The sequence below is a fragment of the Urocampus carinirostris genome, chromosome 1, assembly GCF_059441175.1.
Source record: "Urocampus carinirostris isolate Australia breed hairy pipefish chromosome 1, RoL_Ucar_1.0, whole genome shotgun sequence".
Classification (NCBI taxonomy): Eukaryota; Metazoa; Chordata; class Actinopteri; order Syngnathiformes; family Syngnathidae; genus Urocampus; species Urocampus carinirostris.
Window position 1 is genome coordinate 35,597,594 of NC_142349.1, and position 27,272 is coordinate 35,624,865.

Sequence of the window (27,272 nt, forward strand, 5' to 3'; positions counted from 1 at the left end):
ATGTCTAGACACATTCCTTATACAAATTTACATTGTCCCCACAATCAAGTCTTCGAAGTGTGACAAGCGCCTTGCAGGCCTGGTAAGAATATTCCCCATAAATAATGAAACCAAAGCAAGGATTATCTACATGCCCGTTGACAATGATTGGATGAGTGAAAGACTTCAAAACTTTAATGCTGTTTAACAGTATTTTAAAGTATACATAGTATGAGTAAATTTTACACTTATTCAAAAAAATCCCCTAAGAAAAGTATACTAAGACTGTGGGGAGAGAAAAACTATTTTGTTAGCTTGATTTGTACATATTTGACTCATTCAGGTTTGATAACGATGATTTCTATCAGTAATAGTAGTATACTTTTATCAATCACAATGGTTATTCATTCATTGAAAAAAAATTGTACCATAAGACAAATGTGTTGCCAGTTGTTAAAACGGGTTTGACATGACAAATAGGCAGAGCGTCCAAATGTTGTTAAAATGAGATGTACATTTTACGTGTGAACGACATGGCCTGGATTGGAATCTGTGAGAAAATGCTGACTCCACAACAACTGTAGTTCCATTGCGTAAAGATTAAGATGCAAGGCTTTCATTCATTTAATTAAAAACGATATATAATGCACAAACGATACAATTGTTTGACACAACCAGTCATAGAGTCAATTTGAAAAACAATTTAATGCACTGCAAAAAAAAAATGGGGGTGGGGGTCACAGTTGAAATTGCAGTCCAAAATACATGGTAGTTTTATTTCATTTTTGAAAAAAAATGTAGCCTGAGTTGCACAAACACTGTGAAATTAATTTTTATCAGCATGTGTTTAAATCATTTTAAACATACAAACAACACAAAATATCAGCAAAGTACACAAGACGGATGTACAGGATTGTGTCAGAAAATTATAATATTGTGAAACAGGTCTTTTTTTTTTACCATATTAAAATGGTTAAAGGCTTGCAGTATTTGAAGTGTACTGTAATGAATCCAGAATGTATGCCATGTATGTTTCAAATAGCTTTACCAATAATAAATAACTTCAACACAATATTTTAAGTTTCAGAGACGGTCCTGTATATCTGGTAAATACATGTAATGTGAGATAAAACCAAAGCTACTGCCCTCTTAATAAACCTTTCAATATTTGGAAGTTGGCTACGATTGGTAAATGAAAATTTGAAGACAAGACAATTTGGGATAAAATATTTGGCCTTAAACACATTTTTGTTCAAATCAAAACAAGATAAGCAACTAATCTGGTTGTATTGCTGTTCTAAATTGTCTATAAGAATATAATCTGATACAGAGGCCTAGTAAGGTGGATTCTAAATAGTTGATAATAAAAATATATAAAATTATCTTTTTCTTTTCTTGGGGTGGGGGTCTTGTATACACAAGTCAAACCAAAAACAACCATACAATAAAGCAGTGGGGTCTCAGAAAGGTAAGGCCAAATGCGGTTTTTCACAAGAAAAGCTCTGATAAAAAATATTACACTGCTCTCAAATATCTAAGTTTTAACATTTCTTTATAACATTTTAAAAAAAACATTAGAAATTAATCCGAAATTCAATCCCTAATAAATCAATCTGTATTTCACTTACAATAAACTTTCAACATTTTTAAAGAGGCCTCAAACTATTATCCTAAGGGCCACAAGAAAGCATACAGCAGTTTAAAATATGAATGCCTCGCTCAGGGTTACTGCCTAGTGATGTTTCTGACCTTAGATTTGCAATAAAACAGGTGAGAAATAAAGCCATTTGGCCACATCTCCCCAGTACAATACCCTGATGTCATTTTTAAAACCAAACACTCTCTCTGGCCTGTACATGGCAGTGTTGAGTTTGTATAGCGTGATGAGTTGGTTCAGGTGTAAAACGGCATTCACTCAACTGTTAAAAATAAAAACATTGAACACATTTAATGTGAAACATGAAACTTTTTTCCCCTATTCTATGTCAATAAATGTGTGTTTAAAAAAAATCCCATGTCATCCCTAATATATCCAGTAGGTTACTAATGTAACTGAACGATAAAGCATTATACTGAATGACAAAGCTAAAAATTTGGAGTAAGCATTCTTTAACTGATGCGGGTCCACCTTAGGACAAAAAGTTTGGACCCGGCCCCTGAGCAAAAGTGAGTTTGACATCGCTGGGCTGAAGTATAAATTGCGTTTCTGACTGGTGTGGCCATTAGAACAACTTATTGTCAGCCGTTAAGTACACTAACGTTACACGAATAAAGGCTGAAACACATGGGCTTATGTGTTTTTTGCACACTTTTTAAAATTTAAAGTCCCAGTGTGTACTATTTGACCACTAGATGGCAGGATTGTCTAATGCGAAAAAAAAACAGTGCCGCAGCAAGCAGCAAGTTGGAAAAAAACGTAGGTATGGATTCCACTATGTAAAAGAAATACAAAATTCTCGACCCATGATTTTTTAAAAAAAATAACATTTTTTGCATGTATTTTTGCATACTATTCAGATCATTGTTTTGTTTTACTTAATTAAAGTTTTTTGTACCACTACGAGGCACAAAATATTACACACTGTCCCTTTAGGGCGCATACTACACCCAATGTATAATGAAGGGAGTATATTGCTGGAGTGTACGCTTCAGAGTGCCTCGATTTTATAGTGGAGAAAAAATAGCTGTCCAACTCTGTAAAACAAATCCTAGCTCTACTGTAGTAGCAAAAGAGTGAACATATTGTCATTGCTCAAAGATGTGGTTTTGTTTCACCATTACAACTAAGAGCAGAGATGCATCAATATAAGTATTTATTCATTGAAGTTGAGTAGGGTCTGTTTTCAGTAGTCATACCCACAGCGGCACAGAACAGGGTAAATGACTTTTTTGCTTCAATTGTTTGACTTATCTGCTACACAAATATTAGTTACCGTAACTTAAATGTTACACTTGGCTTATTACACTAAAGTTCTTTTATAGTTTAACTCAAGAATCACAAGGTTTGATAGCTGTGGCCCTTTTTCTCTGGATAGGTATTCTCCATGTCCTTGGGGTAGTGTATGATTGAACCAATAACACCTACAAAAGAAAAAGTAGATTATCCTCAGAGTTTGTCAATTGAACTGGTTAAACAATAAATGAGGTAAAGACCACGACACGGCAGTTGAGGGTTGAGTTAATGTGTATACAGTGCATTTAATATTCATTCTTTTCCATGAACCTTCCATCCAGAGCTGTTAATAAGACATGCATGAATGTTGTTTTCTTACCTCCAGGGTGCCGCAAACCTAAGCAGAAAAACAAAGATAAGTAAAATAAAATAAAACCACATGCTCTCGGAACATAAAACTCAATTCTGCATTTAATTGACTGCACTGTAAGATAGAACTAAACAAATATATTCAAAACAAATATATATCTTTTTTGGTCCTTTTATACACACAAATATCAAACATCCATTCATTATCTGCACCGCTTATCCTCAGTAGGGTCGCGGGAGTGCTGGAGCCCATCCCAGCTATTTTCGGGCAGTGGGCAGGGGACACCCTGAACTGGTTGCCGGCCAATCACAGGGCACACAGAGACAGACAACTCACTCGCTCGTTCACACCTAGGGACAATATGGACCGGCCAATTAACTTGACATGCATGTTTTGGAATGTGGGAGGAAACTGAAGTGCCTGGAGGAAACCCACGCAAGCAGGGGGAAAACATGCAAACTCCGAACAGGAAGGCTCGTAGCTGGATTTGATCCCATAACCTCAGAACTGTACCACAAACGCGCTAACCATTCAGTCGCTGTGGTGCCCAATATCAAACATACTCAAAAAAAGACCAAAGTAAATCTGTTTCAACTGGCAGTAAAAATGGAATAGAATATGAGGAAAAAATATAAATACAGTATATTCTAATGTATGTACATGCATTACGAGGCGGGTATAGATGGCGAATGAGATGACAACAAATTTGTAGGTTATGTTTCGGAGAATGAGCGTGCGCGTTGTGTTTATTCAGCATTCAAAACCAGTGTATCATTTTCCTGTTACACAAGTCAAAACATTACATGTTTTAAAATACATTGTAAAACACATCAAATAAAATTGCTGACAATATTTGACTTCAGATGGAAAAAAAATATATATATATATTTTCAACGCATATTTTCATTCAATTGCTATGGACCAACTGAAGAAAGTTTTGCTCATTTAACAGGTTAATTACCTCAGTTTTTAAAATAAATAAGTTAATAAAATCCAACTTTTAAAAAACGCAAAACACTTTTTTTTCTCTGAGAAAAATCATTAAAAAAAACATCTATCTTTGCTTGATATACAATTTTGCTTATCTAAAGGATGATGTTAGTCATTTTATCAGCGAAACTAGGTAAAACAAGAACAAATATGCTTAAAGTTAGCATAATTTGTTTGAGAGATATAATTGTTTTGCTTGCAGCGTGATTAGAGTCATTTTCACACAGTCTCTCTCAAAAAAAGTCAATGGTCATAACCAAAATGTCCTCATTTGTCAATCTTGAAAACAATGTAAGGCACTGACTTACCGTGTTGTCGTTTAGAGAGGTACAGGCTGAGAATGATGAGACCAGTAAAGCCCAGTAGACCCAAGACAGGGATCAGAAAAAGAGGGATCGGAGTGTGTTGAACTAAAAAAAATATGTTGAAAAGTGTAAACAAAATACAGTGTTCCAGGACGTAGTCAAATACACAAAAAAAATGTTCTAGTCCTTGAAAATGTGACACATACTGTATACTCCGTTGCTTAGAAATGTCCTCATCTTTGAAGGAAAACCACTGTTTTTCCTCCAACCAGTACTCCAATGTTCTAATAGTACATTGTGTTTGGTAACTGTATTAGAAGGCTAATGGATGATCAGAAAATCCTTGTGTAATGATCTTAGCACAGCTTAAAACAGTTTTAGCTGGTTAAAGAAGTTAAAAAACTGACCTTCCTTGAGCTAGTCCAGTATCTGGAGCATCACAATTATAGGCAGGGTTGGGTAGGGTTACTTTAACTGTATTACTTTCAATCACTTTTGGATTACTCCAATACCAAATATGCTAATAAAAGACCAAAGAAACTAAATACGAATAAAATGACAACAGTTTGTGCAGGCTTGGGGAGTAACGGAATACATTGAACGGCAAAAATGATGTTGGCAAGCTGTTTGGATTTATTTTCATTTTGTTTCCGTCGCATTTTATGTTAGTTTTGCCGGAGATCAAAGCCAGGAGAGAAAGATTACCACGTGTTGCGAGTCATCATTTTATTCATATTTAGTTTATTTTGTCCTTTATTAGCATATTTGGTATTGGAGTAATCCAAAAGTAATTGAAAGTAATCCAGTTAAAGTAACCCTACCCAACCCTGATTATGGGTGTGATTCAACTTTAAGAACGGCCGGAAAAAGATAACCGTCATGTCTATTCTGATAGTCTATCATTGTTCTAAGAAATTATGTTCTATTCCATGTGTTGCATTGCCAAGAAATTGAAGATCTCCTAGAGTGGCGTGTAGTCCTTCTACTTCTTTCAAAGAATAGCAAATACAGGCTCTAACCAGAGTAGAAAGAGAAGTGGAAGGCACAATTGAGCAAAAGTACAATAGAGTTTCTAGTTTTAGAAATGAACACCCTACAGGTCCTCAACTAGCAGCTTGGTACCCACAAAACACCAGAGTCAACATCGAAAGTAAAGAGGTGACACCAAATTGCTGGCCATATGTGAGACTGACTAAAAAAGGAAGCGATTAATAAGAACACAGACATTAGACAACTCATATGATACATAAAAGTGTGACTTTTTAATGGAAAATACAAGATTGTCTTGGTGACCCCAAACCTTTGAACGTTAGTGTAATTTGTCTATGACTTTGAAAGAAGGAAGATATCTAAAGCCAATTCATGCCTTTTTGTTTGCCTAATCTAAAAAGAAGATAAATATGTGTACTCCACCTGATTGCTCCTCAGAAATCTTGAGTTTTTTCATCAGGAGGACACACGCGTCCTTAAGGTGGACCCTCTCACTTGCTGAGTTCTCCAGGGCCTGAAGCCACAATGCTTTGAGGGCCATTGCTTGTGGTGTGTGAGCTATCCACGCCCCACGGGGATCATAGGACAGATAAAGTGACCCGTTGTAGAAAACGCAGTCATTCCAGTGTAACTTTGAGCCCTCCAATACACAGTCGCGAGAACGGAGGACTGTGTGGTTCCCTGGAAACAAAAAGAGCCATGAGGTTTCTATACTGTACAAAAAAATATTTCCTATCTTACGGTGCACAATTTAAGTGTTATTATTTTGCTTTTAGGATATTGGTTTTTGTTTCTTCAATAAAATAGGCCAAATCATCATTATCTAGAATAGTGTTTCTCAATTGGAGGGCCAGGACCCAAAAGTGGGTCGCGGACATGTTTTCGGTTGCGGGCTTTTGCCATGGCAAAATAATGCTAAAAAAGAAAAAAACAGGGGGTCATTTAATATCCTTAAAAGTAGGTGGTGATAGTTCCCTGCAAATGTGAGTTAACACCCGCCATTTCACACCACAGAAAAAGACGGATGAAGTTTGTTTACACATGTTAGGCAGGGCCAAAGAGTAGAGAATATATGAAAAATGGATTTCATTATATTCAAGACAGAGCCACATAAGTTAAGCGCTTTGCATTTTATCAAGAATGCTGCTATTTGAGCATGAGAAGTTGTTTTGTTCTGGTTTTTTTTTGTCTGAATATATTCTACCATTTGTGGTTCAAAGTGCACAATGCTTTCATTCAAGAAGTGGAAAGGTTTTCTTGACTTGGGTCGGGACTTGTAATTAGGATACAATGGTGGGTCCTGAAGTCGAACCTGTTGAGAACCATTGATCTAGAAGACAGTAGATATGTATTTTGTCATTTTAGAAAATATTTTCTACCGAGATTGAAAATAATAATAATAATATATAATAATAATTTTCCGCACTATAAGGCGCACCGGGTTATAGGGCGCACCCCGAAAAAATAGTTTTTGGTCCTATATTTGACATACATAAGACGCACCGGATTATAAGGCGCTACAACGGGAACGTCGACAAAACAGTCAGATAGTTCAGTCAAACGTATTACCCCCTTAACATTCCCAAAGCTTGCAAAGACACAAATACGTGTCGAGAACACGTGCGGATGCGGTGTCCGTACGATGTCACTCAAATGCATCATTTCAAATATCATTCAGACCTGGGCCCTCCGGTCCTGGAGGGCCGCATGTTCTGCATGATTTTTGAGGTTTCTCTGATCCAATACAGGTGATTCCAATCACCAGTATCGTTAACGAGCACTTGCTAGCTTGCTAACGAGGTTATAATTTGTATCACCTGAGTTAAAGAAGAGCAAACTTCAAAATCTGGCAGGGCGTGCGGCCCTCCAGGACCGGAGTGCCCAGGTCTGAATTTCAGAAGGTTAAAGTCTTGGGATTCAAGACATGCCAACCATTCCTTAGTTTCTATTTTCTTTTTCGCTCGCAACTTTACTGTGCATATGACAATAAACACTTGGAATTGAGTTTAATTCACTCAACTCATCACAGCAACATCAAGATCGTTCTAAAACAAGATACCGGGAAAATATAAAGCCGCATAGCTCACCTAAGTTCTCACGTTCAATAATGATACGCAATCATGGTCTTCTTACAACCGTGAGTGTAGTAAATCCAGGAGGGTAAAATAATTACAAATACAGACTAATGAAACATGTTTCTTTATGGCATACAATAGCAAGCTTGCTATTCAGTCATCTTTTTCGGCCAATTGCAGGGTTTGTTTTGGCCCTCTAGCCTATCAGAGGCTCCGAATAACTTCAGCCAATAGCGATCGATTTAACGGATGATTGACACATCTGTTTTGGCCAATTGCAGGGTTTGTTTCGGCCCTCTAGCCTATCCGAGGCTCCGAATAACTTTAGCCAATAGCAATCGATTTGACCGATGATTGACACATCTTTTTTGGCCAATTGCAGGGTTTGTTTCGGCCCTCTAGCATATCCGAGGCTCCAAATAACTTTAGCCAATAGCGATCAATTCAAATGATGATTGACACATTGGTCAGCCAATGAAACGCCGGTATATAAATCCCAGCATACACCGCGGACTACTCCACGTTCAGGGGGAAAATCGAGTCGGCGGCTGTTGCGTAAGTTGCGAGACCTTGCGATTTAATACTGAACCATATATAAGGCGCACTGTATTATAAGGCACATGGTCAGCTTTTGAAAAAAATTAAGACTTTTAGGTGCGCCTTATAGTGCGTAAAATACGGTATATATATGTATATATATATATATATATATATATATATATATATATATATATATATATATATATACATATATATATATACACAATATATCTCATCTAATTAGCTGCACCCCTTATCCTCAGTAGGGTTGCGGGGGTGCTGGAGCCAATCCCAGCAATCCACGGGCAGTGGGCGGGTGACACCCTGAACTGGTTGCCAACCAATCGCAGGGCACACAGGGACAGACAACTCGCTCGCTCATTCACACCTAGGGACAATTTGGACCGGCCAATCCACCTGAGGTGCCCAGAGGAAACCGACGCAAGCACGGGGAGAACATACAAACTCCGCACAGTAAGTCCGGTAGCTGGATTTGAACTTATATATATATATACAGTGGAACGCCTCTCAGTTCGAACAAATCGGTTCTCGACCAAAATTTTTTAGAAATTCTTGCTTCGCTTTTCGTTCAAAAAATCGGAGTTTGAACGCCGGTACACAAAGGGGCAATGCTGAGCGGCGTACCGGTGTAGATTGCCCCCACCCCTCGTGAAGAACTGTTATGACGTGCGCGCACACTTCTTTTCGCTTTCGCTTTAAATATCGGTGAACGGAGTGTTTTAGCCCCTAATTATGCCTCCGAAGAAGGTCGGTGCAAGCAGCAAAGTTGCTACAGGTGAAAAAAGAAGGGTAGTGCGTACAACTATTGCATTTAAGAAAGAAATAATAGCAAGATATGAAAAAGGTGTGCGAGTTTCCGATCTTGCTATACATACAGCATGGCTTCTGCTGAGCACCACAAAGGTAAGAAATCCTATTCATAATTCTTTTCTTTATCCTTTAACCACTCACCACTTTTTGTGGAGACCCGGGTGCTAAATGACGTGTAAACGACCTGATTTTTTTTGTTGTACACGTTCATGTTGGCGTAATCTTTCGTACACTAACGCGAACGTACGATTAGCCTGGGTTAGCTTCATGTTTACGTTCATGGTAAACATTCAGGGTGTTGGAACGGATTAAAACGATTTTACATTACTTTTAATGGGAAAAACGATTTTCGGTGATCGAACAAATCGGTTTTCGAACAGGGTTCTGGAACAGATTATGGTCGAGAACCGAGGTTACACTGTATATATATATATATATATATATATATATATATATATATACATATATATATATATATATATATATATATATATCTATATATATATATATATATATCCATTATCTGCACCGCTTGTCCTCAGTAGGGTGGCGGGGGTACTGGAGCCCATCCCAGCCATCTTCAGGTAGTGGGAAGGGGAACCCTGAACTTGTTGCCAGCCAGTCGCAGGGCACACAGGGACAGACAATTCGCTCGCTCATTCACACCTAGGGGCAATATATATATATATATATATATATATATATATATATATATATATATATATACTGTATATATACATGGTAACCCCTGTGCGACTGAGAGGGTTCTGTTCAATAGAAGCTCTGTTACTATGCTTTTATTCTGTAATGGTTACGATTTTGTCCAGCTTCTAATATTAAAAGGGAAAAAAAGTGCTTATTCATGCGAAAAAAATGTACTTTCATTAACACAAAAGTGCCTGAGCTAAAATTTCGACCTGCCAACCTTGACTGTATGTAGGGTTCTACTGACCATTGTGCCACCTCAAAAAAGGAATTTGTATAATGTAATCTCTCACTTGATACTGTCAGGTTGGCAAGAACCCTCAGGGGGCATGAATCAGCTGACATTTTCTGAATGATGCCTGTGACTTCCTGGGTTGGGCCGGGGTACGGGACCCCATTGAGAAGGACTCTCTCTCTCATCAAGGGCTGTGTCCCCAACGGTACCCACTGTTGCAGCTGAACTATGACCGTGTCTGAATCGAAAGAGCAAAATGAATATATGGATGAGTAACCAATCAAATGACTTTGCTGTCATAAGGACAATTCAAGTGGAGTTAAAATATAACCTATAGTAGGCCACAAAGTTGAACGGGAGAGCAGATTTAAATGCCAAGATATCTACAACCATACAACATGGACACATGCACATTTTGAAACAGGTCTCCCATGGTGATAGCATGTTGGTAGAATGTCAAAGGTTGTAAACGTTAAAATAATTAGCATATGAATCTTTGATAGATAATTGACTGTATGACACATCTACCAGCATGCTGTAAAACAAATATATCAAACATACAGCCCATGGGCCGTAAAGGGCAGTAAAGGTGTTAAAGAGCTGACATCCAGTCTGGTTTTGTGTTAAAGACATTATTGTGAAGAATTTTCTCATCTTTACAAGGCCTAGCCTAGTACTTCGATTTTATGTTGTTTCCGCTTAAACTCTTTTTTTGTATTTCTTTTTTATTCGTCAAAAAAGTATGACAAATGAGGCAAGCATATTTTTATCCGTAGCGTCCACTTGAGTTTGTTTATGTTTGTGGTGAGTTGGTTCAGATGTAAAGCTTTGTTGACTCATCAATAGAAATCAACAAATTGTTAAAAAAATTTAATGGATTGGGCCCCCAAGCCAAGCAAAGTTTGACATGCCTGTTGTAGAAGATAATCCGTTTTTGAGGTTTTACATACGATATAATGTATTCGATTACATTTTACCAAGTTCTTTGTCAGAGTCTTCTAGGCTTTCTCAAAAGTCTGAAACGTGATTAAAATCCCTGACCTTGATCTAGAAAGTTTGTATTTATATTTCCAAAGGCCATCAGACTCAAGATAGTAAAGCCTGTGCGACTGACACAAAACAACAGTATCTCTAAATTAGATTTAAGAATCTTTATTCATCCTATTCTTTTTGGATTAACATAGAATGAAAGCGCCTTAGCAAAGGTCTGTTGGTAGGACATTTGCATTTTGGGTCCTCTTATTGGTTCATATTTCACTATACGTGGACTTTGAAGACTGATACCGATGCCACTTGTACAAAATATTGGTCTTTCCTTTGCAGGAATACAAAAAAAAAAAAACCAGAAATTCATTTAAATCCCAACATAAAATTTTACTTTAACTTTGATTTAATTTAGGCTATATGAATTAATTATTCTTCTTATTTAGATCATGTTAAATATTGCTACTGGCCACAGTTGCAAGTACCAATATCTAAAATAAAATCGGGTTTTGATAACAATACCTAGTATCGATACCCGTTTTTAGGAAAATACTCGCAAAATTGGTCAATTTCCTGCTTTCATGTAAAATTTTCACAACTTCCTGTGAGCATTGTTGTGAAATAGATTATTTTGTTATTTTTGTTGTGCATGAGTATTTCATAGTATTATTGTTGACTTTTTATTTTATAACCCAAAAAATAAAGGGTGCCAATTTGACAATTGTTGGAGTTTGGGCAGAGGGTTTGCATTCAGGTAATAACACAAAGTGCGGAGGAAATTTACAGTATTACCAAATTTTGGTGTGCATGTGTGTGCGTGTGTAAATGAACACATGTTGCAAAAATTTTACCGATGTACTTAGCACATTCTTTTTTACGACAAATTTGACACGGAAATAAATAGCATAGATCAGCTCTTACCTGTCATGAATCATACAAGCATAAAATTTATCGTTGGATTTCGTTTCACTGCAGCAACCATTAAAATCATAATGGATTACAAATACTGCAGTTTAAAAAAACGCGTCACTTACCCACAGGAACTGGTCGAGCAAGTGTCAAAGGGGTCAGGATTCCAAGCAACAGCGCACCACATAAATGCATCGCTTCGAGTCTCGAGACGCTAACAAATGTTCATACGTACACTTTGTGGCTGAAGAGGATGCTTAAGGCATTTGCAACGTGCATTGGTAGCCCAGATGACGAAGGAAACGTCTTTAAAGGGATTCGACAGTAGGAAGCTACGGCAGCATCGTTCTGCTCCGCCTACTAAGAAGATCCACTTTTCTGTATACAGTATTACTCTGAAGGACTTTTCTTTTGTCGCTTCTGATTGGATGAGAACACCCGTCATAACTCCGCCTACGACTTTTTGACTCGCAGTCGAGTCAACATGAGAACGCTTCTTGTTGATAATACTCAGTCAATATCGGCGTTCGGCATTATTTTCCTACAGGAGGCAGATTCGATAACAGTAAACATACCTGTCAACCTGCACGTTTTTGCCGTACAAAGTACGTTTGTTATGCATTTTAAGACGTGTACGACGTACAAGAAAATCTGTACGGAAAAACGCAAATTTATCAATTATGGGTACCATCCGGTATACACCGACTATCACGAAACGGCAAATCAATCAAGTCGAACCAGTTCGCCGCTGTAGCCTCTATCTCGATGCTACTGTGTGCATGCATCTGCAGCCTCGAAATTCATGTGGTAGTTATGTAGTGAAAGGAAGTCCGTCTCTTTTTAGAGAACCGGCTTTTCCAGGTCAACTCATTAAAGAGAGCCGGCTCTCAAACGGCTCACTTGCTTTGATGCATTATATTATGAATTATTATGTCGTATAAAGAAGTCAAGAAAAAGAAGGAAGTATAAAAGGAGAAAATGAAAAAAATACAGGTTTGTGGTTGTCCCTTTAATCAGCATATTACCAACAATAATATAATACAAAAAATGAATTAAAAATTCGAATAAGAAAATATATTATTCTACTTAACTATATTTGCATGTATTTTTTCTTTCTACGGTGAACGTCCAAGCTACTTAATTTTTGAACCTTTTTATAATAAACATCATTCATGTTGAGCAACTCAGTATCTCACAACAAAATATTAATTAACAATATATATGATATATTGAGGGCAGCATGGCGGCGCAGTGGTTAGCGTGTGTGCGGCACAGTTCTGAGGTCATGAGAGTGAACCTCCTGTGTGAAGTTTGCATGTTCTCCCCGTGCTTGCGTGGGTTTCCTCCAGGCACTCCGGTTTCCTCCCACATTCCAAAACCATGCATGTTAGGTTAATTAGCCGGTCCAAATTGTCCCTAGGTGTGAACGAGCGAGCGTGTTGTCTGTCCCCGTGTACCCTGCGACTGGCTGGCAACCAGTTCAGGGTGTCCACTGCCCATTGCCCGAAGACAGCTGAGATGGGCTCCAGCACCCCCGCGACCCTACTCAGGATAAGCGGTGCAGATAATGGATGTTGCATTGTACATGTGTTTCAATATATCATCCATCCATCCATGCAAACTCCACACAGGAGGTTCAATCTTATGACTTACTAACTGTACTGCACACGCACTAACCACTGCGCCGCCATGCTGCCCTCAACACTAGCAATCAATCATTATTGAATATATGTTATATAAAATACAAGCAAATAAAAAAATGTTATATTACTGTTATAGTCGAATCAGCCTCTGGTGGGAAAATTAACCCGGGTAGGAAAATATGGGAAAACACCGGACATTTCTCTCCAATGGGAAGAGCCATTGCCAACCAATTTTTGCCATTTTTGACTTATTTTTAACAGCATACAGAAATTTTAGTTTTGTAGCTGTGTGGGCATAAGACAAGCTTGAACCTCCATCATTCATTAGGAAAAAAAAATGTTTCTTATTTGTACCATTATTTAGTAAAAGTAAGTAAAGTTTCTTGAAAATACTCGTTTCCAAGAAATCTTCTGAGATAAGCGGCTTTTTGTGAAAGGATGCATGTCAGACGAAACTTTCACTTCAGTGATTTTTTTGTTTTGTTTGCATTTGGGATAACTCCAATATCTACACAATGCTTCCAATAAGAAAAAAGTCACTTCGCTTGCAAAATAACTATTTATTAATACTGAACTTATGCATGAACTTTGCCAGAACCTTTTAGCGCAGATGTTTCCGATGACATGATCACAAGATTTCGGTCACTCACGGGTCGCCCACACATTCAATTGCTGGATTGAGCAAGCAAAAGGAGGAAAGGGGGATTCCTCGATATGTGTACAAAGATCTTATCAACACCATTTATCATTCTGAAAATCTTTTTTAAATAAAACAAAAAAAAACTGTTTTACATTTTTGCACACATGGACTGTCACGGTTGCTATGGCGCCCAATTGGTCCCCGCCGTGTGGCACCAGGTTCTGTCACGGTTGCCACGGCGCCCAATTGGCCCCGCCCATAGATACCAGCTGAAACTCGTTGACAGATTGCTCCCTGACTACCGGTACTTAAACGCTGTCTTGTGAGTCGCCTGGTGTCGGAGCGTCTGCGAAACTCCTGCTAAACTCTGTTGTTTTTGCCTGTGTTCTTGCTCTTGATTTGCCAATCCCTGTGAATCCCCGTTTTTGCCTGTGTTTTTTGCTCTTGTTTTGCCAAGCCCTGTGAATCCCTGTTTTGCCTGCGTTTTTTGCCCTTGTTTTGCCAAGCCCTGTGAATCTCCGTTTTTGCCTGTGTTTTGCTCCAGTTTTGTTCTCACCCTGATCTGTTTGATTTTGACCACTTCCTCGTTCTGATCAATCTACTTCCACGACCAACGATCCACGGATCGAGTGTACGCTCATTTCTCCTCCCCCCAATAAACTGTGAGTAACGTTACGCGATTGGGTTCTGCTTCCGGTTTCCTGTTCTGGTATGTGACAGAATGCTCCGACCACAAAATGAACCCAGCGAACGCTCACACAAGCGCGCATTGGTGGGAGCTGGAAACTCCCTACACTCTTATACCAAAAACAATGGTGACCAGATGATTAACGTGCTGTATCTGAGTGAAATCAGGAGGCTTTTTCTTGCTACCTGTGACAATGTAAACTAGTACTATCTGTTTCATGCTGGTTAAAAACACCCTACGCAAAATAACGACCTGAAGATGGATGGGCACCGCCAGTCTGTACTTTCCCATGATACACCACAGGAAGTATTGGTTCTGTCAGGGATTGACATTATTAAGACTATGTAGTGGCTATATTTGCACAGATAAAATACATGTGTATAGTTTAATTCTACATGATGGTGGAAGCAAAGAACTTACGTCCTTCCTGGCTGAGGTCCCAAACAGATAGAGGGAGTGGTTTATTTTTCGTCAGAGAAATCAGTACACAAGAACATGACTTCAAAATAAAAGAATAAAAGATTGATAAACGTACAAGAGATATAATTACACTCATTGTTGAAACGTTACCTTATGTGTGTGTGTGTATGAGAAACATTGTTTTTATATTTAGTAATGTAAAAACAAGCTAATTACCTTGAGACAGAAATTCAAGAGATTTACATTGAAAACCTGACAGTTCCCATGGTTACCAGTTACAAAAGTTTCCTGATCTGACTCAGAAGCAGCACCTTCATCATCTGGTTATCGTTGTTTTTCGGTCTAAAACGTCACCCCTCTCTTGGGGGACCATACTGTTTTAGCAGTGGGAAAGACACAACAGCGCCTCTACTACCTGAGGAAGCTGAGGAACAGTCACATCTCCAGAGCAAACTTCTACAACTCTGCCAAAGGCAGTGTACTGAATACTGATGTACAGATGCTTAGTGTGGTTTTCCAGCTGTACTAAAGCTGACCCGCGGGTGGTGAAAGCTACTGGGAAAATTCTGGAAACAACTCTCCCTGAGTTCAGCACCACTCACACCACTCGCTGTCTGAAAAGAGTCCGCAACATCCTGTGGGACCAGAACCATCCTGCTCACCACCTCTTCCACCTGCTGCCCTCAGGGAGGAGATACCAGTCAATACAGGCCATTACTCACCACTTCTTTCATTCATAATTCCCGAGTGAACGATGATAACTGTCAGACACAATTGCCCTTGAACATTGACTGATCTAATTATGTTGCGCTTGAGTTTTTATGGTACCATGTCAGCACTTTTACTTTGAACACGTACCATATATTGGGTTAGCTATGGTTATTGGGTTTTATCCATATTTATTCCGAATATGTATGGATTTTTGTATCTTTTTTTAACTGTGAATGGATTACTGGATGCTCCAAAAGAAGTTTTGTTGTTCTTTGACAATGACAAAACATTTTGTGAACACTCTGAAAACAACTCTGCATTGAAGGCTGCGGAGGTTGACAATACTGATACTAGATCCTAAATCGCTGGGGCAAAATTATTTTGTTTCAAAAAATTGAGTATCACATCATCATACACTGTATATACACATACTGTATACTGTAGTGCAGGGGTTGCCAACCCCGTGCCCGCGGGCACGCTGACACTCGCAGGTACACTGACACCCATGGGAACGCTGACCCCCGCCGTGACATTATCACGTGCCCGCGGGCCCATTCTTAAAGTAGACCTAATCACGAAATATCAATGTGTCATGATTGCCGAAGTGAAGACACATGTGGCAATCGTTTGGCGCGCTGGAGCGCGCTCTATGATTGGCTGACGTTCTCTTCTTAAGCGGTCAGCATCCAGACCAGGACGTCAGAGCGTACTTCTGTGTTCCTGTGTGTTTCGCCAGATTACCAAGTCCCAAAGACTACTCTCCTGTTTTGATTCCTGCCTTTGGTTCCGACCTGTTTCTGCCCCGCGTTACGATCTACTCTCCTGCCCTGGCCATCGACCTGCCCGCTAAAACGTATTGATTCTGCCTACCTGTCACGGAACTGCCGTTCCGTCCAACGCTGCTAGCGACTGACAACCATCGGCTCCCAAAGCCAGCTCTGTCAGCTCAACCCAATAAAGATTCCTTTAAAACGAACGCAATTGAGTCCGAGATTTCATTCTGGGTCGTGACACAATGTCTAAAATGTGATTGAATTGTGTTGCGATTTTCTTCATTTCATTTTCAATTATGTAAATTAGAAACCAAAAAGATCTTTTAATTTTTAAAGTAAACTGTCGTTGGTGGCAACAGTTCAGTGCCATGGCAAAGATGGAGTTAAAATATTGAATAACTGTTAAAAATGTGTTGCTAAGTTTAAAAGACATGTTTTGTTTTAATGTCTGCACATTAAGCGGAAATGTGATATTTTATTTTTATTTAATTTAAAAAAGTTTGTTAATGTTCCTACATAATTTATCATTGTACAAATATGGCGCAGACGTCGTGAAACTAAATCTGATGATAGCGTCTTGAAAAATGTAACGTGATTTTCCGCAAAATGTTGTAAAAGATGTCATGTTTTTTGATTTTTTTGTTTCCTTTTCAGGATTTGTAATTGAAACAATTGGAAGGGTAAAAAAGAAATAAAATATTGCATGTTGTTGAATGATTCGGAATAATTCATTATCTCATCAGCTGCACCGTTTATCCTCAGTAGGGTCGAGGGGGTGCTGGAGCCCATCCCAGCAATCATCGGGCAGTGGGCAGGGGACACCCTGAACTGGTTGCCAGCCAATCACAGGGCACACAGGGACAGACAACTTGCTCGCTCATTCACACCTAGGGACAATTTGGACCGGCCAATCCACCTGAAATGCATGTCTTTGGAATGTGGGCGGAGTGCCCGGAGGAAACCCACGCAAGCACGGGGAGAACATACAAACTCCGCACAGGAAGGCTGGTAGCTGGATTTGATCACATGACCTCAGAACTGTACCACAGACACGCTAACCATTCAGCCGCTGTATTTGAACCCACACAGAAGGTTCCCAAGACCTTGGAACTGTGCCGCACACTTGCTAACCACTGCACCGCAGTGCTGCCCCATTCGGAATAATTATTCATCATTAATCAGTTCTCACGTGAAATAACTGGAAGATAGAAAAGTTGATTGATTAATGAATTAGATTAAAATTCTTGTTTCATAAGTGCGTTATCAAGGAGCCCTTTGTGTTACTCTCCGTGCCCTTGAAGTTGCTCCCGGCCTCAAAAAAGGTTGGAGACCCCTGCTGTAGTGCAGGATGTATATTTTATGTGTTACGTGTGCCGCACACAACTTTGTGTGAGATTGGGCACACCCCTCGGCGCGCTGTCGTGTTTACATCCCTTCACTGTGATTGGCTGAAACGTTGCCAGGAGTGTTTACAGGAAACATGGCTTCCCTGACTGTTGGAGAACCACAAGAAATGGAAGGTAAGTAATTAATTTCAAAACGCTATTGCCATGTTCCCACTAACAGCAAGGGTAGGTGTAAGTGACATCGAGCGTCTCTCCACGCCCGTGAGTGTTTTCAAAGTGTCGTTTTTGTGTGTAAAACAGATGCCTAGCCCACGTTTGCTAGGCTAGTGTGCTAGGTAACATCAAAGCTCACTGGTGGACGTTGGTTTACATTGAATGCAGACCACCTAACCCCAAATAGTCCACGTTCGACTTCGGTGTGACATTTTGACAGGTAGCGGGGCAGTCACGGTGTCGCTATAGTTCGTTTGTATTCTGTTTATCACGTCTGATCATGCTCAACGATTAAATTACGCGAACGGCGGACGGATGAACAGCCGACTACGAAATGATGGAGTACCCCCTCGCTCAAGAATCGGGTCGGAATAAACGGACATGGAGTATTTTCGATGTATTGTGTCATTTCTACCTTTCAATTAGAATGTATGTAACACATGCAACTTGAGCTTTGATAATAATCAACTCGGATTCTCAGTTCATAAAATGCAAATCAACAATGAAAAACATTTATTTTTTTCAATATTGATCAAACCAGCTCTAAAAAGAATGGCTTGTTATGTTTATGAAGAATATTCTATTTGCATCCCGCCGTAAAAATGAAGATCAATGTCATATGGCTTGGATCCAGTTGTCTTTGTCAAACCTTGATGACAAAAATAATACATTTTATTTCAAAGAGCCTTGCAGGACAACCAAGGTTGTTGTTTAAAGGGTATAAAACAATAAAGCCAACAAACGAGCAATAAATACAAAAATAAAAACAAGGTACGGTTCAGAGGGGGTAGTTTATAATGGATCGGACAGTCTGATGGCAGTGGGTTTTATGTCCGTATTTGAAGATAGACTAGGTGGCAGAAGCTAGGAGAAGGCTGAGCGATCGAAAGCGCTGCACCCCACGGAGCTGAGAAAGGCAATAGGTACGGCCAGATGGAGAGGGCGGGAAGATCTGAGGGTGCGTGATAGCGTAGCAATGTGAAGGAGGTAGGGAGTAGCATGGTTATGGATGGGCTTATAGGTGTGCAGAAGTATTTTGTAGATGATTCTTTGGCTTATTGAGAACCAATGGAGTAGTTTAGGGACAGGGTTGATGTGTCGAAACAGGGTTTTGTTGATGATTCAGGCAGCAGAGTTCTGGACTAGCTGAAAATCTGTGGTAGAGGCGGGAATTGCAAGAGTCAAACTGGGATTTGACAAGGCTATGGACAAGGATGGCAGTGGTGGGGCAAAGACTATTGATGGAGCACAGGTGGAAGTAAGCGGACCGAGTGTAGTTCTTTATATGAGAGCGTAGAGGAAGACACACAAACTTTTGAGGGGAGGGAAAAACAAAGGAACTGTCAAAGGAGGAAGAGAAGGTGTCAACCTTAGAAAGAATTTGGTGCCTATCAGAGTAATTTAGTTTTATTGCTGTTTAATTTTAAGAAGTTGCCTGTATTTCAGAAAGACAGAAGGGGGAGGGAGGCGGTGGGAGGGAGTTAATCACAACTTCCTAATTTCTTGCATCTTGACCACATGTCATTGTCAATATTGATGTAAGAAGTCAAGTCATATTTATTTGTGTGACTCTTAAGAAATCAAGAAGATTGATTCAGAGTCAATCATGTAGTTGTTAAATTGATTGATTTTTGTTCTGTGTGCTTGACTTGTACAGGGATGTGATTTTTCCGCTAATTCGCGGAATTCCGCTTTTTTTATCTCCAAAAATAAAATTTTAAAATTTCCGGTGTTTTAATTGGTAAAAAAAAACGATTTCGTCTCGACAGCATGCCATTTGAGTGTTTCCGTAACTGAAATGAAACGTACTTGCGATTGGTTGAAGTCTCGTGTTGACCAATAAACGCGCTTGTTATAGGAGTGTGCCATTGTTCATTTCTCACACGTTTTTGCCGGGTGTTTAAAGAAAGATGTCCGTGATCGAACGCAAAGATGCTCCGCGAGCTAAAGAAATTGATAAGATTGTAAAAAACAAGTTTTGATGGGACTGGTTGGAGAAGGAATTATCTACGAATGTTGGAAAGAAGACTGTGACGAATTTGTTCAATGACTTTATTCGGAAGATCGATCGTGCCGGGAAAGCACTTTGCATTTGGTGTCATGATACCATCGACTATGGTGGGAGAGGTTTCAAAGCTCTTGAAAGTCACGCAAAGAGCAAAAAACACGTGAAAGAACTCCAGTCAAGAACGACAAATTATTCCATCGCTGGAAGTTTCGGTGCCCAAACGAAAACTCCAAAACTTTACGGCCTCCATCCCTTATTGACATCACAATCGGAAGCGGTAATAAAGAGACGTGATCCACCCCAACAACCTGTACCAGTTGCTGATAGAGTCGTGAATTTTGAGGTAGGTGGTAAACTTTTCAAATTTATTTGACAGTTTTCCCATTTTTTTCGAAAATATTATAACGTAATAAAAATGGCCATAAATATTTAACAATTACAATAATAGATTTTCATGTGTACATTACACCAACACTTTACTGTAGGGCCTATACTTATTGTACTTTCATTTATCAAATACTTGGATACGCTGCTATTAAAGAAATAAATTATTACATTTAAAATATGATTTAGGAAATTTAAAAATATTATTAAGCCTAATAGTAAGCATGCAGAATGGACATAGCCACATACAGTTCTATCCAGACTGTAAAATATGCCCTAAGAGCAAGAAATACCACCTCTGTCAGCCATTTTGGAAGGAAAGACATTCTGATGGATCCTGTGCAGTCCATACTGTGCCTAAATCTGAGGACATCCTCCAAAAGGTACAGGGAGGAGAAGGATGCAGAAGCAGCTATGTTGTCTGCAAAACGAACAGAACTTGCTGTGAAACAGGACACCCAAATGAGCAAGGCTGCCTCAAGAAGAACCATCAAAGCTGCACAGAAGCAGGCTAGAAAGACCCATTCCAAAGCAATGAAGTCTAGGAGGAAGTAGTGTTTGGGTCATGTGAATGGATTTAGCTGTGTCCCGACGGATCACCACCTTATCGTGGTGGGGCACTTTGCGCGTCTCCATGACCCCCAGAGCTATGTCGGCGGGAGTCTCGTACTCCTGGTAGGGTTACCCAAGCCGAACAGGTCGAAGGGTAGAGTCCAGACTAAGAGTGATCCCAAAAGCTGGTGGCGGCACGCTTTGAGGCGGTTTCCTACAGACCTGGATCCCGTTAGCCGCCTGCAGTTGTAGAATGATGCCGGTCGTCTAGGGTCTCCCTTGCCACTGGAACCATCTTCTTTACAATTAAGATAGTGGCGTTGGGGAAATGTTTTTTAATGTGACTGATTTTGAGTTGACTTAAACTGTAATTTTATATGGGATAGTTCAATATACATTGAAAATTTATGCTGTTGTCTTGTCTATTTCTTTGTCATCTGAGTGCATTGAAAGTACTTAAAAAAACCCATGAGCTCCGGGGGGGGGGCTTCGCCCCACTTTTCCCCCCACCAGGGCACTGCCCTGGTCCTACCTGGTTCCCCCCCCCCCCCCCCCCCCCCCAGCTAGCAATCACCCCCCCCCCCCCCCCCCCCCGCTAATTTTCAGATAATTTCACTTTGGTCAAATCACATCCCTGCTTGTAGTAGATCGGAGGGGAGAATCTGAAGAGTCAGGCGACGATGAAACCAGGAGGGAGAGCATCAATGGCGACATGGATCTACATCAGCCTCCTGTCACGAGTATGTCATTTCAATATGTCCATCCAATCAGGACCCACTTATATAAGTGCTTTCTGGTCATGTAATTTAGGGGTGTATATGTATGATGAAGCTGTGGTTGTTTTCTTGTTTTCGGTTTTCACTCTGTAGATAAAGAAGAGTCTCCTGTTGACATGGACACCATCACCTTGCACCCTGAAGAAGAGGTTAGGAGACTGTTTGACATTTCATTTCTGTTGAGCAAAAATAACCTGCTTTTCAAATTTTGGATTATTATAAATGTATTACTGAATATTTATACATTTTCTATTATTTTTTTCCAAAGAGGTTAATTAGCAGGGATTACATGTTTGGGGAATAAGTCAAACCAAAATTATTAACCGATGTAAACTTCTTTTTTTACAGGATGTTGACCTTGTTCATTGTCGAATTGGAAAAATCGAAGGCCTGGAAGTGCTAAAGCAAGTAAAAGTGAGTATTATTCATTAAACAAGTATAACTGTGTAAGGTAAGAATTTTCCATCTTGGCAATGCAAAAATAACTCACCCAAAAATGCAGTATTAAAATCCTGTATTTTCTTTATTCTTACAGATCCTTTCCTTACGGCAGAATCTAATTAAAAAAATTGAAAATCTTGACACTTTGAGTACACTGCGAGAACTTGATTTGTATGACAATCAAATCCGCAAGTTGGAGAATCTGGATAAGCTTACGCAGTTAGAGTAAGTTGCGTTTTTGGTTGTTCTTTAAACCAATGACTGTTTTGGGGATATCATATGTCATTTTGCAATTCTCGAACAAAACAAACCCTTCATCTGTCCACCTGTTGTTCATCATGCTTGACTGTAGAGTGTTGGACGTTTCCTTCAATATTCTGAGGAAAATAGAAGGTTTGGATCAGCTGACTCGACTGAAGAAACTTTTTCTGCTTCATAACAAAATCAGCACCATTTCCAACCTGGATCACTTTTCCGACCTGGAAATGCTGGAGCTGGGCTCTAATCGCATTCGAGTATGTTTTGATGGTCTTACTAACAAAACATGTACATCGCAATACTGTGCAGTCATTTTTCTTTATCTGTGTTCATAGGTCATAGAGAACCTGGATACACTCACATCTTTGCAAAGCATGTTCCTTGGCACTAATAAAATTACCAAGTTGCAGAATATGGACAGTTTACACAGGCTCACTGTGTTGAGCATTCAGGTACTCGAAAATTATGTTCAAGAGATTTGTTGTTTTTTTTTCTTGCTTTTTTTTTGTGTTTCTTTGTTTAAGCCAGGAACTGCTTTCAGTTGTGAAATTTGGCCACAGCTCATTTGAACTACCTTAACTCTTATTTCCTTCCATTTACATCCAGAGTAATCGGATTACTAAAATGGAGGGTTTTCAAAACCTGATCAGCCTACGAGAGCTCTACCTGAGTCACAATGGTATCGAGGTCATTGAGGGTTTGGAAAACAACGTGAGTCAAGCATTGTGAACTTTGCTAGCTGAGAAAACGCACATCAACAACAAAAGCACCTGCTAAGTTCATTGCGTATTAACATCACACTATTGTGTCTCCCATCAGAAAAAGCTGACAACTCTAGATATTGCAGCCAACAGAGTGAAGAGGATCGAAAACATCAGCCATCTAACGGAGCTGCAGGAGTTCTGGGTAAGTGTCAATGTTTGTTCATTTTCTTAAATAGATATCCTCTGGACACTCAGATTATTTATTTGTCTTTCTGTACTGTGGCTTGTATTTTTAATAGCGACAACAAATATTTCAGTATCGTAATAGTAGTAGAATATCCCTAGCTCTTTGAAGTTTATTAGAGAAAGTTTAATAAAGAAAGTATGTACTGACTCATATTTAACATGCTCTCGGATCAAATTGTGATTCTTTTACCTCTCTGAATGCAGACTACACTTGCATGACTTCAATATTCGGGTTAAGGTCAAACTTTTTAGTCTTTTTAAAAAAAATAATAATAATTTTGAACATCCAAACATCGCGATACGGTATGTCTTAAAATATGAACACACAATGTGATCCATATCACAGAGTTGTGAGTGTGTTTGTCTTTATAAAGATGACTTTGTGACACTGTGAAGGCAATCGTACTGTTGAAAAAAAAATACGCATGGGGAAAAAAATTTGTTTTTTCAATACAAAAATCGTAACAAATTGGCTGGGTCATGTGTTCCTGTCAATTTGCAATGCCAAATATCATGGTCCATGTTAGATGTGTCCAACATTTTACTCTTGAGGGTCATTATTTTTCATCTTTAATGTTACCAAGCACATCATAAACCATGGTTATTTGTCTATTGGAGGGATTTGTTTTTGGGAAGCATAATCTTCAAATGTTTTCATAGTTAAGAATTTTAGAAAAAATGTATTTTTTGTTAAAAAAAACTGACAATTTTTTTTAATAATGCAGTCAAGTTTTTTACTCCAAGCATACTTATTTTTTATCTTTGGAATTTATTTACCATTACAGTGTATAGGGCATATTTTAAGAGTAAATAATGACTTATCTGCCGTTGGCCGCTCAAAAAATTTTAGCTGGCCGCAAATGAAGTGCCACATTGGTCCCTAGGCTTTGGTTTGGACACCCCTAGTCTATACAGTATAGTTCACAATTTTGTGTTGGGCTTTAGCGTGGAATATTTTTTTAATTTAAATTATTTGATTATGGTGATATTATGATATTTTGTTTATTATATTTTATACTGTGAAAAAAATAAGTCATGATTTGAACTTTCTACGGTCCACTTGAGTTACTACAATAAGAGAATAGGTGGTTTCCTCACTCCAAAAGTGTGCGTGAGTTTTATTGTTTTTGGTGGTGTGTATTTCCATCCGCCTGGAATATTTCCTGTAGCTTACTTGCTAGGAGTACTGATTTATATGCAAATATGTGTGTTTGGGGTCACTCTATTATTTTTGCCCTACACATAACACAACCAAATTGCCGTAGGAAAAAAATCAGTTTACCTTTTTAAGGGAGTTTTGTTAGAGTGTAACAAGACTGCATTTCTGCCATTCCTAATCTCCAAATACCAAGTTTCTTCTTGTTAGAACTAAGCAAAGGTGGAGAAAAACAACTGAACTTGCATAGAAGGCAAATTAATGCTCTCTCCAGTTAGGATATTCCAGATGTAATAATAAAAACCCATTCCTATTATGAAAAGGGTCACCAAAGGTGTCTTATTTTAAAAGCATATTTTGATATGTATATTTTTCATATGTTCATGTCTTTTGAAATTCTGAATATTGGTATTATAGGTATAATTATCAATTTGACATGTCCGCTTTGAGTCTGCATAATATGCTCATGCTTCTTTTAAAAGAAGATTAAGAATAATCTTCAAAAATGCCTTGCAAGACTGCTCCGAAAACGAACTATGACTGGAAAAAAAACAATTATTAAATCTTTATTGTAAAGCTCAATCCAATGTTTATTATCATAAATGTACCACGCAAAAAGCTAGTGACTTGGATCACCTACCACATACACAAAAATGTCACTAAATCAATCCAAATATCCTAAATGAGCACTGTGATTCCACTCAGATGAACGACAACCAAATAGACAACTGGTTGGATCTAGACGAGCTCAAGAACGCAAAATCCCTGGAGACGGTCTACCTGGAAAGAAACCCATTGCAGAAAGACCCTCAGTACCGGCGGAAGATCATGCTGGCGCTGCCCAACGTACGCCAGATCGATGCTACCTTCGTCCGCTTTTAAAACGTGCAGTACGGTATACACCGTCCACTTCACTGTTGCCACCATTACCACCCCAACCCTTGCACCTCCACTTACCACTATTACTGAATCCTCCTTTCTCCAGGCATACAATACAGTTCAACATTATGATCACCCATATATGCGCACTGTAGCTACTCCATTCTTGGTGTGGATTGTGGAAACAGATTTATGGCGCTGGAGTACTGTGAAATAACTTCTTATCCGTCACTTTCCTATTGTCAGGTTTTGAAGAATTAATAGGGAAGAGAGATCCTTCAACAAATACAATGATTATCTTGACTTTGCCTACCTTGACTTTTGTCACTTAGTATTGGTAGACGTGAGGACAATCTGAACTCTTTTTGTCTCACTGGAGACTAAGGATATCAAACGGACAAAAATACTCCCAAACATCGTTTTATGAGACAGTGTGCGGACGAAAACCTTAAAGGTAATCCGGAATTCTTACATCTGCAAAATATGAGGAAATGGTACATGTTTTTAGTATTCAATCGATATATACTTCATCGGTATATTACAATTATTTTCCGAGATAACGTATTTTAAAGACAGCCTGTCTCGCCTTAGACATGCTGAGCTGTGACGACATTAGAGTAACACCAGCATGCTTGCCAGCCAGTCACCATATTTTTTATGTGTTAATTACTTAAGAGTGTTTCAAGGCAAATTCTTTTTAACAAAAAAAAATTTTTTGGGGGGGGGGGGGGGGGGGGGGTAAGATACCTAGGCATTGCTGCAGGTGGCTGCAGTAATGGTGCGGCTCACAATGTTAGTCTTTTCCCCGGGCAAAAAGATGAAAATGTTGCAAGTAATTCATGAATAACATGCAACTGGGGAGAGGCCCTTCAAAGTGTTCTTTGTTCTTCGCGCATATTGAGGATGATTGCTTTGAGGAAATCTGCAGTGTTGCAAGAGAGATTGGTTACAAGGCAAGACTCAAGCCTTCGGTTGTACAGCAAGTGTAAAGCGAACAGACAAGCAACCTGGGCTTCGCAAGAAAAAAATGCTAAATTACTTCTATGAAAAAGTCATAAAAACTGGTTATTACATGGAACACTATGTCAGAAGAAGGTTCTTAAACACAACCTATTAATCTGTGTTCAGGAAACTCCTTCTCTCTTCTTTATCTCGAATGTCAAATTCACCCTCATCCTCATCACTGGTTTAAAGTCATACGGGTGTATATTCTCTGGAACTATAACTCTGTCACTGGAATATGTCGAGGGAATTCTTTTGACATAATCTGCCATAAAATCGGGGTCAGAGAAACTGTTCACCACAATCGATGTCTGTTTCAGAGTTTGCCTCACATGTCGTATTAATGGGATTTGTCATTTTGAAACTGTTGTTACTTTAATGTCGTCACAGATCTACAGCAAACAAGTCAGATTGGGGGAACTTTGGGGAGGAGGAACACTTCAAGTTCTGTGTCTAATTGGAAACAAATACATTTGGGAATACCTTTTACAAAAGAAAAGTATCCCTTGATTTGAAGCCTTCTCACAATAAACTAGAGGCATTGAATATTACCGATGAGAAAATGGCAATGCCTTTTCCGAAAAACCCTATGTTCTTTTAGTGCAAATCATTCTCACCCGAAAGTC

The 27,272-nt window shown here is 39.1% G+C and overlaps 2 protein-coding genes across 3 annotated transcripts in view; one reads left to right on the plus strand and one right to left on the minus strand.

Annotated features, from left to right (window-relative positions):
- Positions 1 to 665: 665 nt before the first annotated feature.
- LOC148374475 (uncharacterized) overlaps positions 666 to 27,272 on the minus strand; it is a 224,943-nt gene continuing 198,336 nt past the window's right edge. Inside the window, exons 2-7 of one of the 2 annotated variants that reach the window (XM_088337048.1) lie at positions 12,042 to 12,214; positions 9,972 to 10,151; positions 5,951 to 6,208; positions 4,541 to 4,642; positions 3,252 to 3,269; positions 666 to 3,060 (exon numbers count right to left, since the gene is read on the minus strand). In XM_088337048.1, coding sequence (XP_088193174.1) covers positions 2,975 to 3,060; positions 3,252 to 3,269; positions 4,541 to 4,642; positions 5,951 to 6,208; positions 9,972 to 10,098 — 591 coding nt within the window. In that variant the 5' untranslated portion in view covers positions 10,099 to 10,151; positions 12,042 to 12,214 and the 3' untranslated portion in view covers positions 666 to 2,974. Of the gene's footprint in view, positions 3,061 to 3,251; positions 3,270 to 4,540; positions 4,643 to 5,950; positions 6,209 to 9,971; positions 10,152 to 11,931; positions 12,215 to 27,272 lie in introns of both variants that reach the window. The other variant, XM_088337047.1, reaches the window with a different exon arrangement.
- ppp1r7 (protein phosphatase 1, regulatory (inhibitor) subunit 7) lies at positions 18,107 to 26,368 on the plus strand. Its single transcript, XM_088336958.1, has 10 exons — positions 18,107 to 18,201; positions 21,829 to 21,924; positions 22,054 to 22,109; positions 22,309 to 22,374; positions 22,496 to 22,626; positions 22,754 to 22,916; positions 22,995 to 23,111; positions 23,266 to 23,370; positions 23,479 to 23,565; positions 25,471 to 26,368. Exons 1-10 carry the CDS (start codon positions 18,162 to 18,164, stop codon positions 25,645 to 25,647), a joined length of 1,038 nt encoding a protein of 345 aa, XP_088193084.1. The 5' UTR covers positions 18,107 to 18,161; the 3' UTR covers positions 25,648 to 26,368.

Excerpts from the sequence above, each read along its gene's own strand:
- ppp1r7 (XM_088336958.1), top strand. The coding sequence starts at position 18,162 with ATGGCTTCCCTGACTGTTGGAGAACCACAAGAAATGGAAG. Across the intron at positions 22,375-22,495 it reads AAGTGCTAAAGCAAGTAAAA|ATCCTTTCCTTACGGCAGAA; the intron begins GTGAGTATTATT and ends TTATTCTTACAG. Across the intron at positions 23,112-23,265 it reads TCACTGTGTTGAGCATTCAG|AGTAATCGGATTACTAAAAT; the intron begins GTACTCGAAAAT and ends ATTTACATCCAG.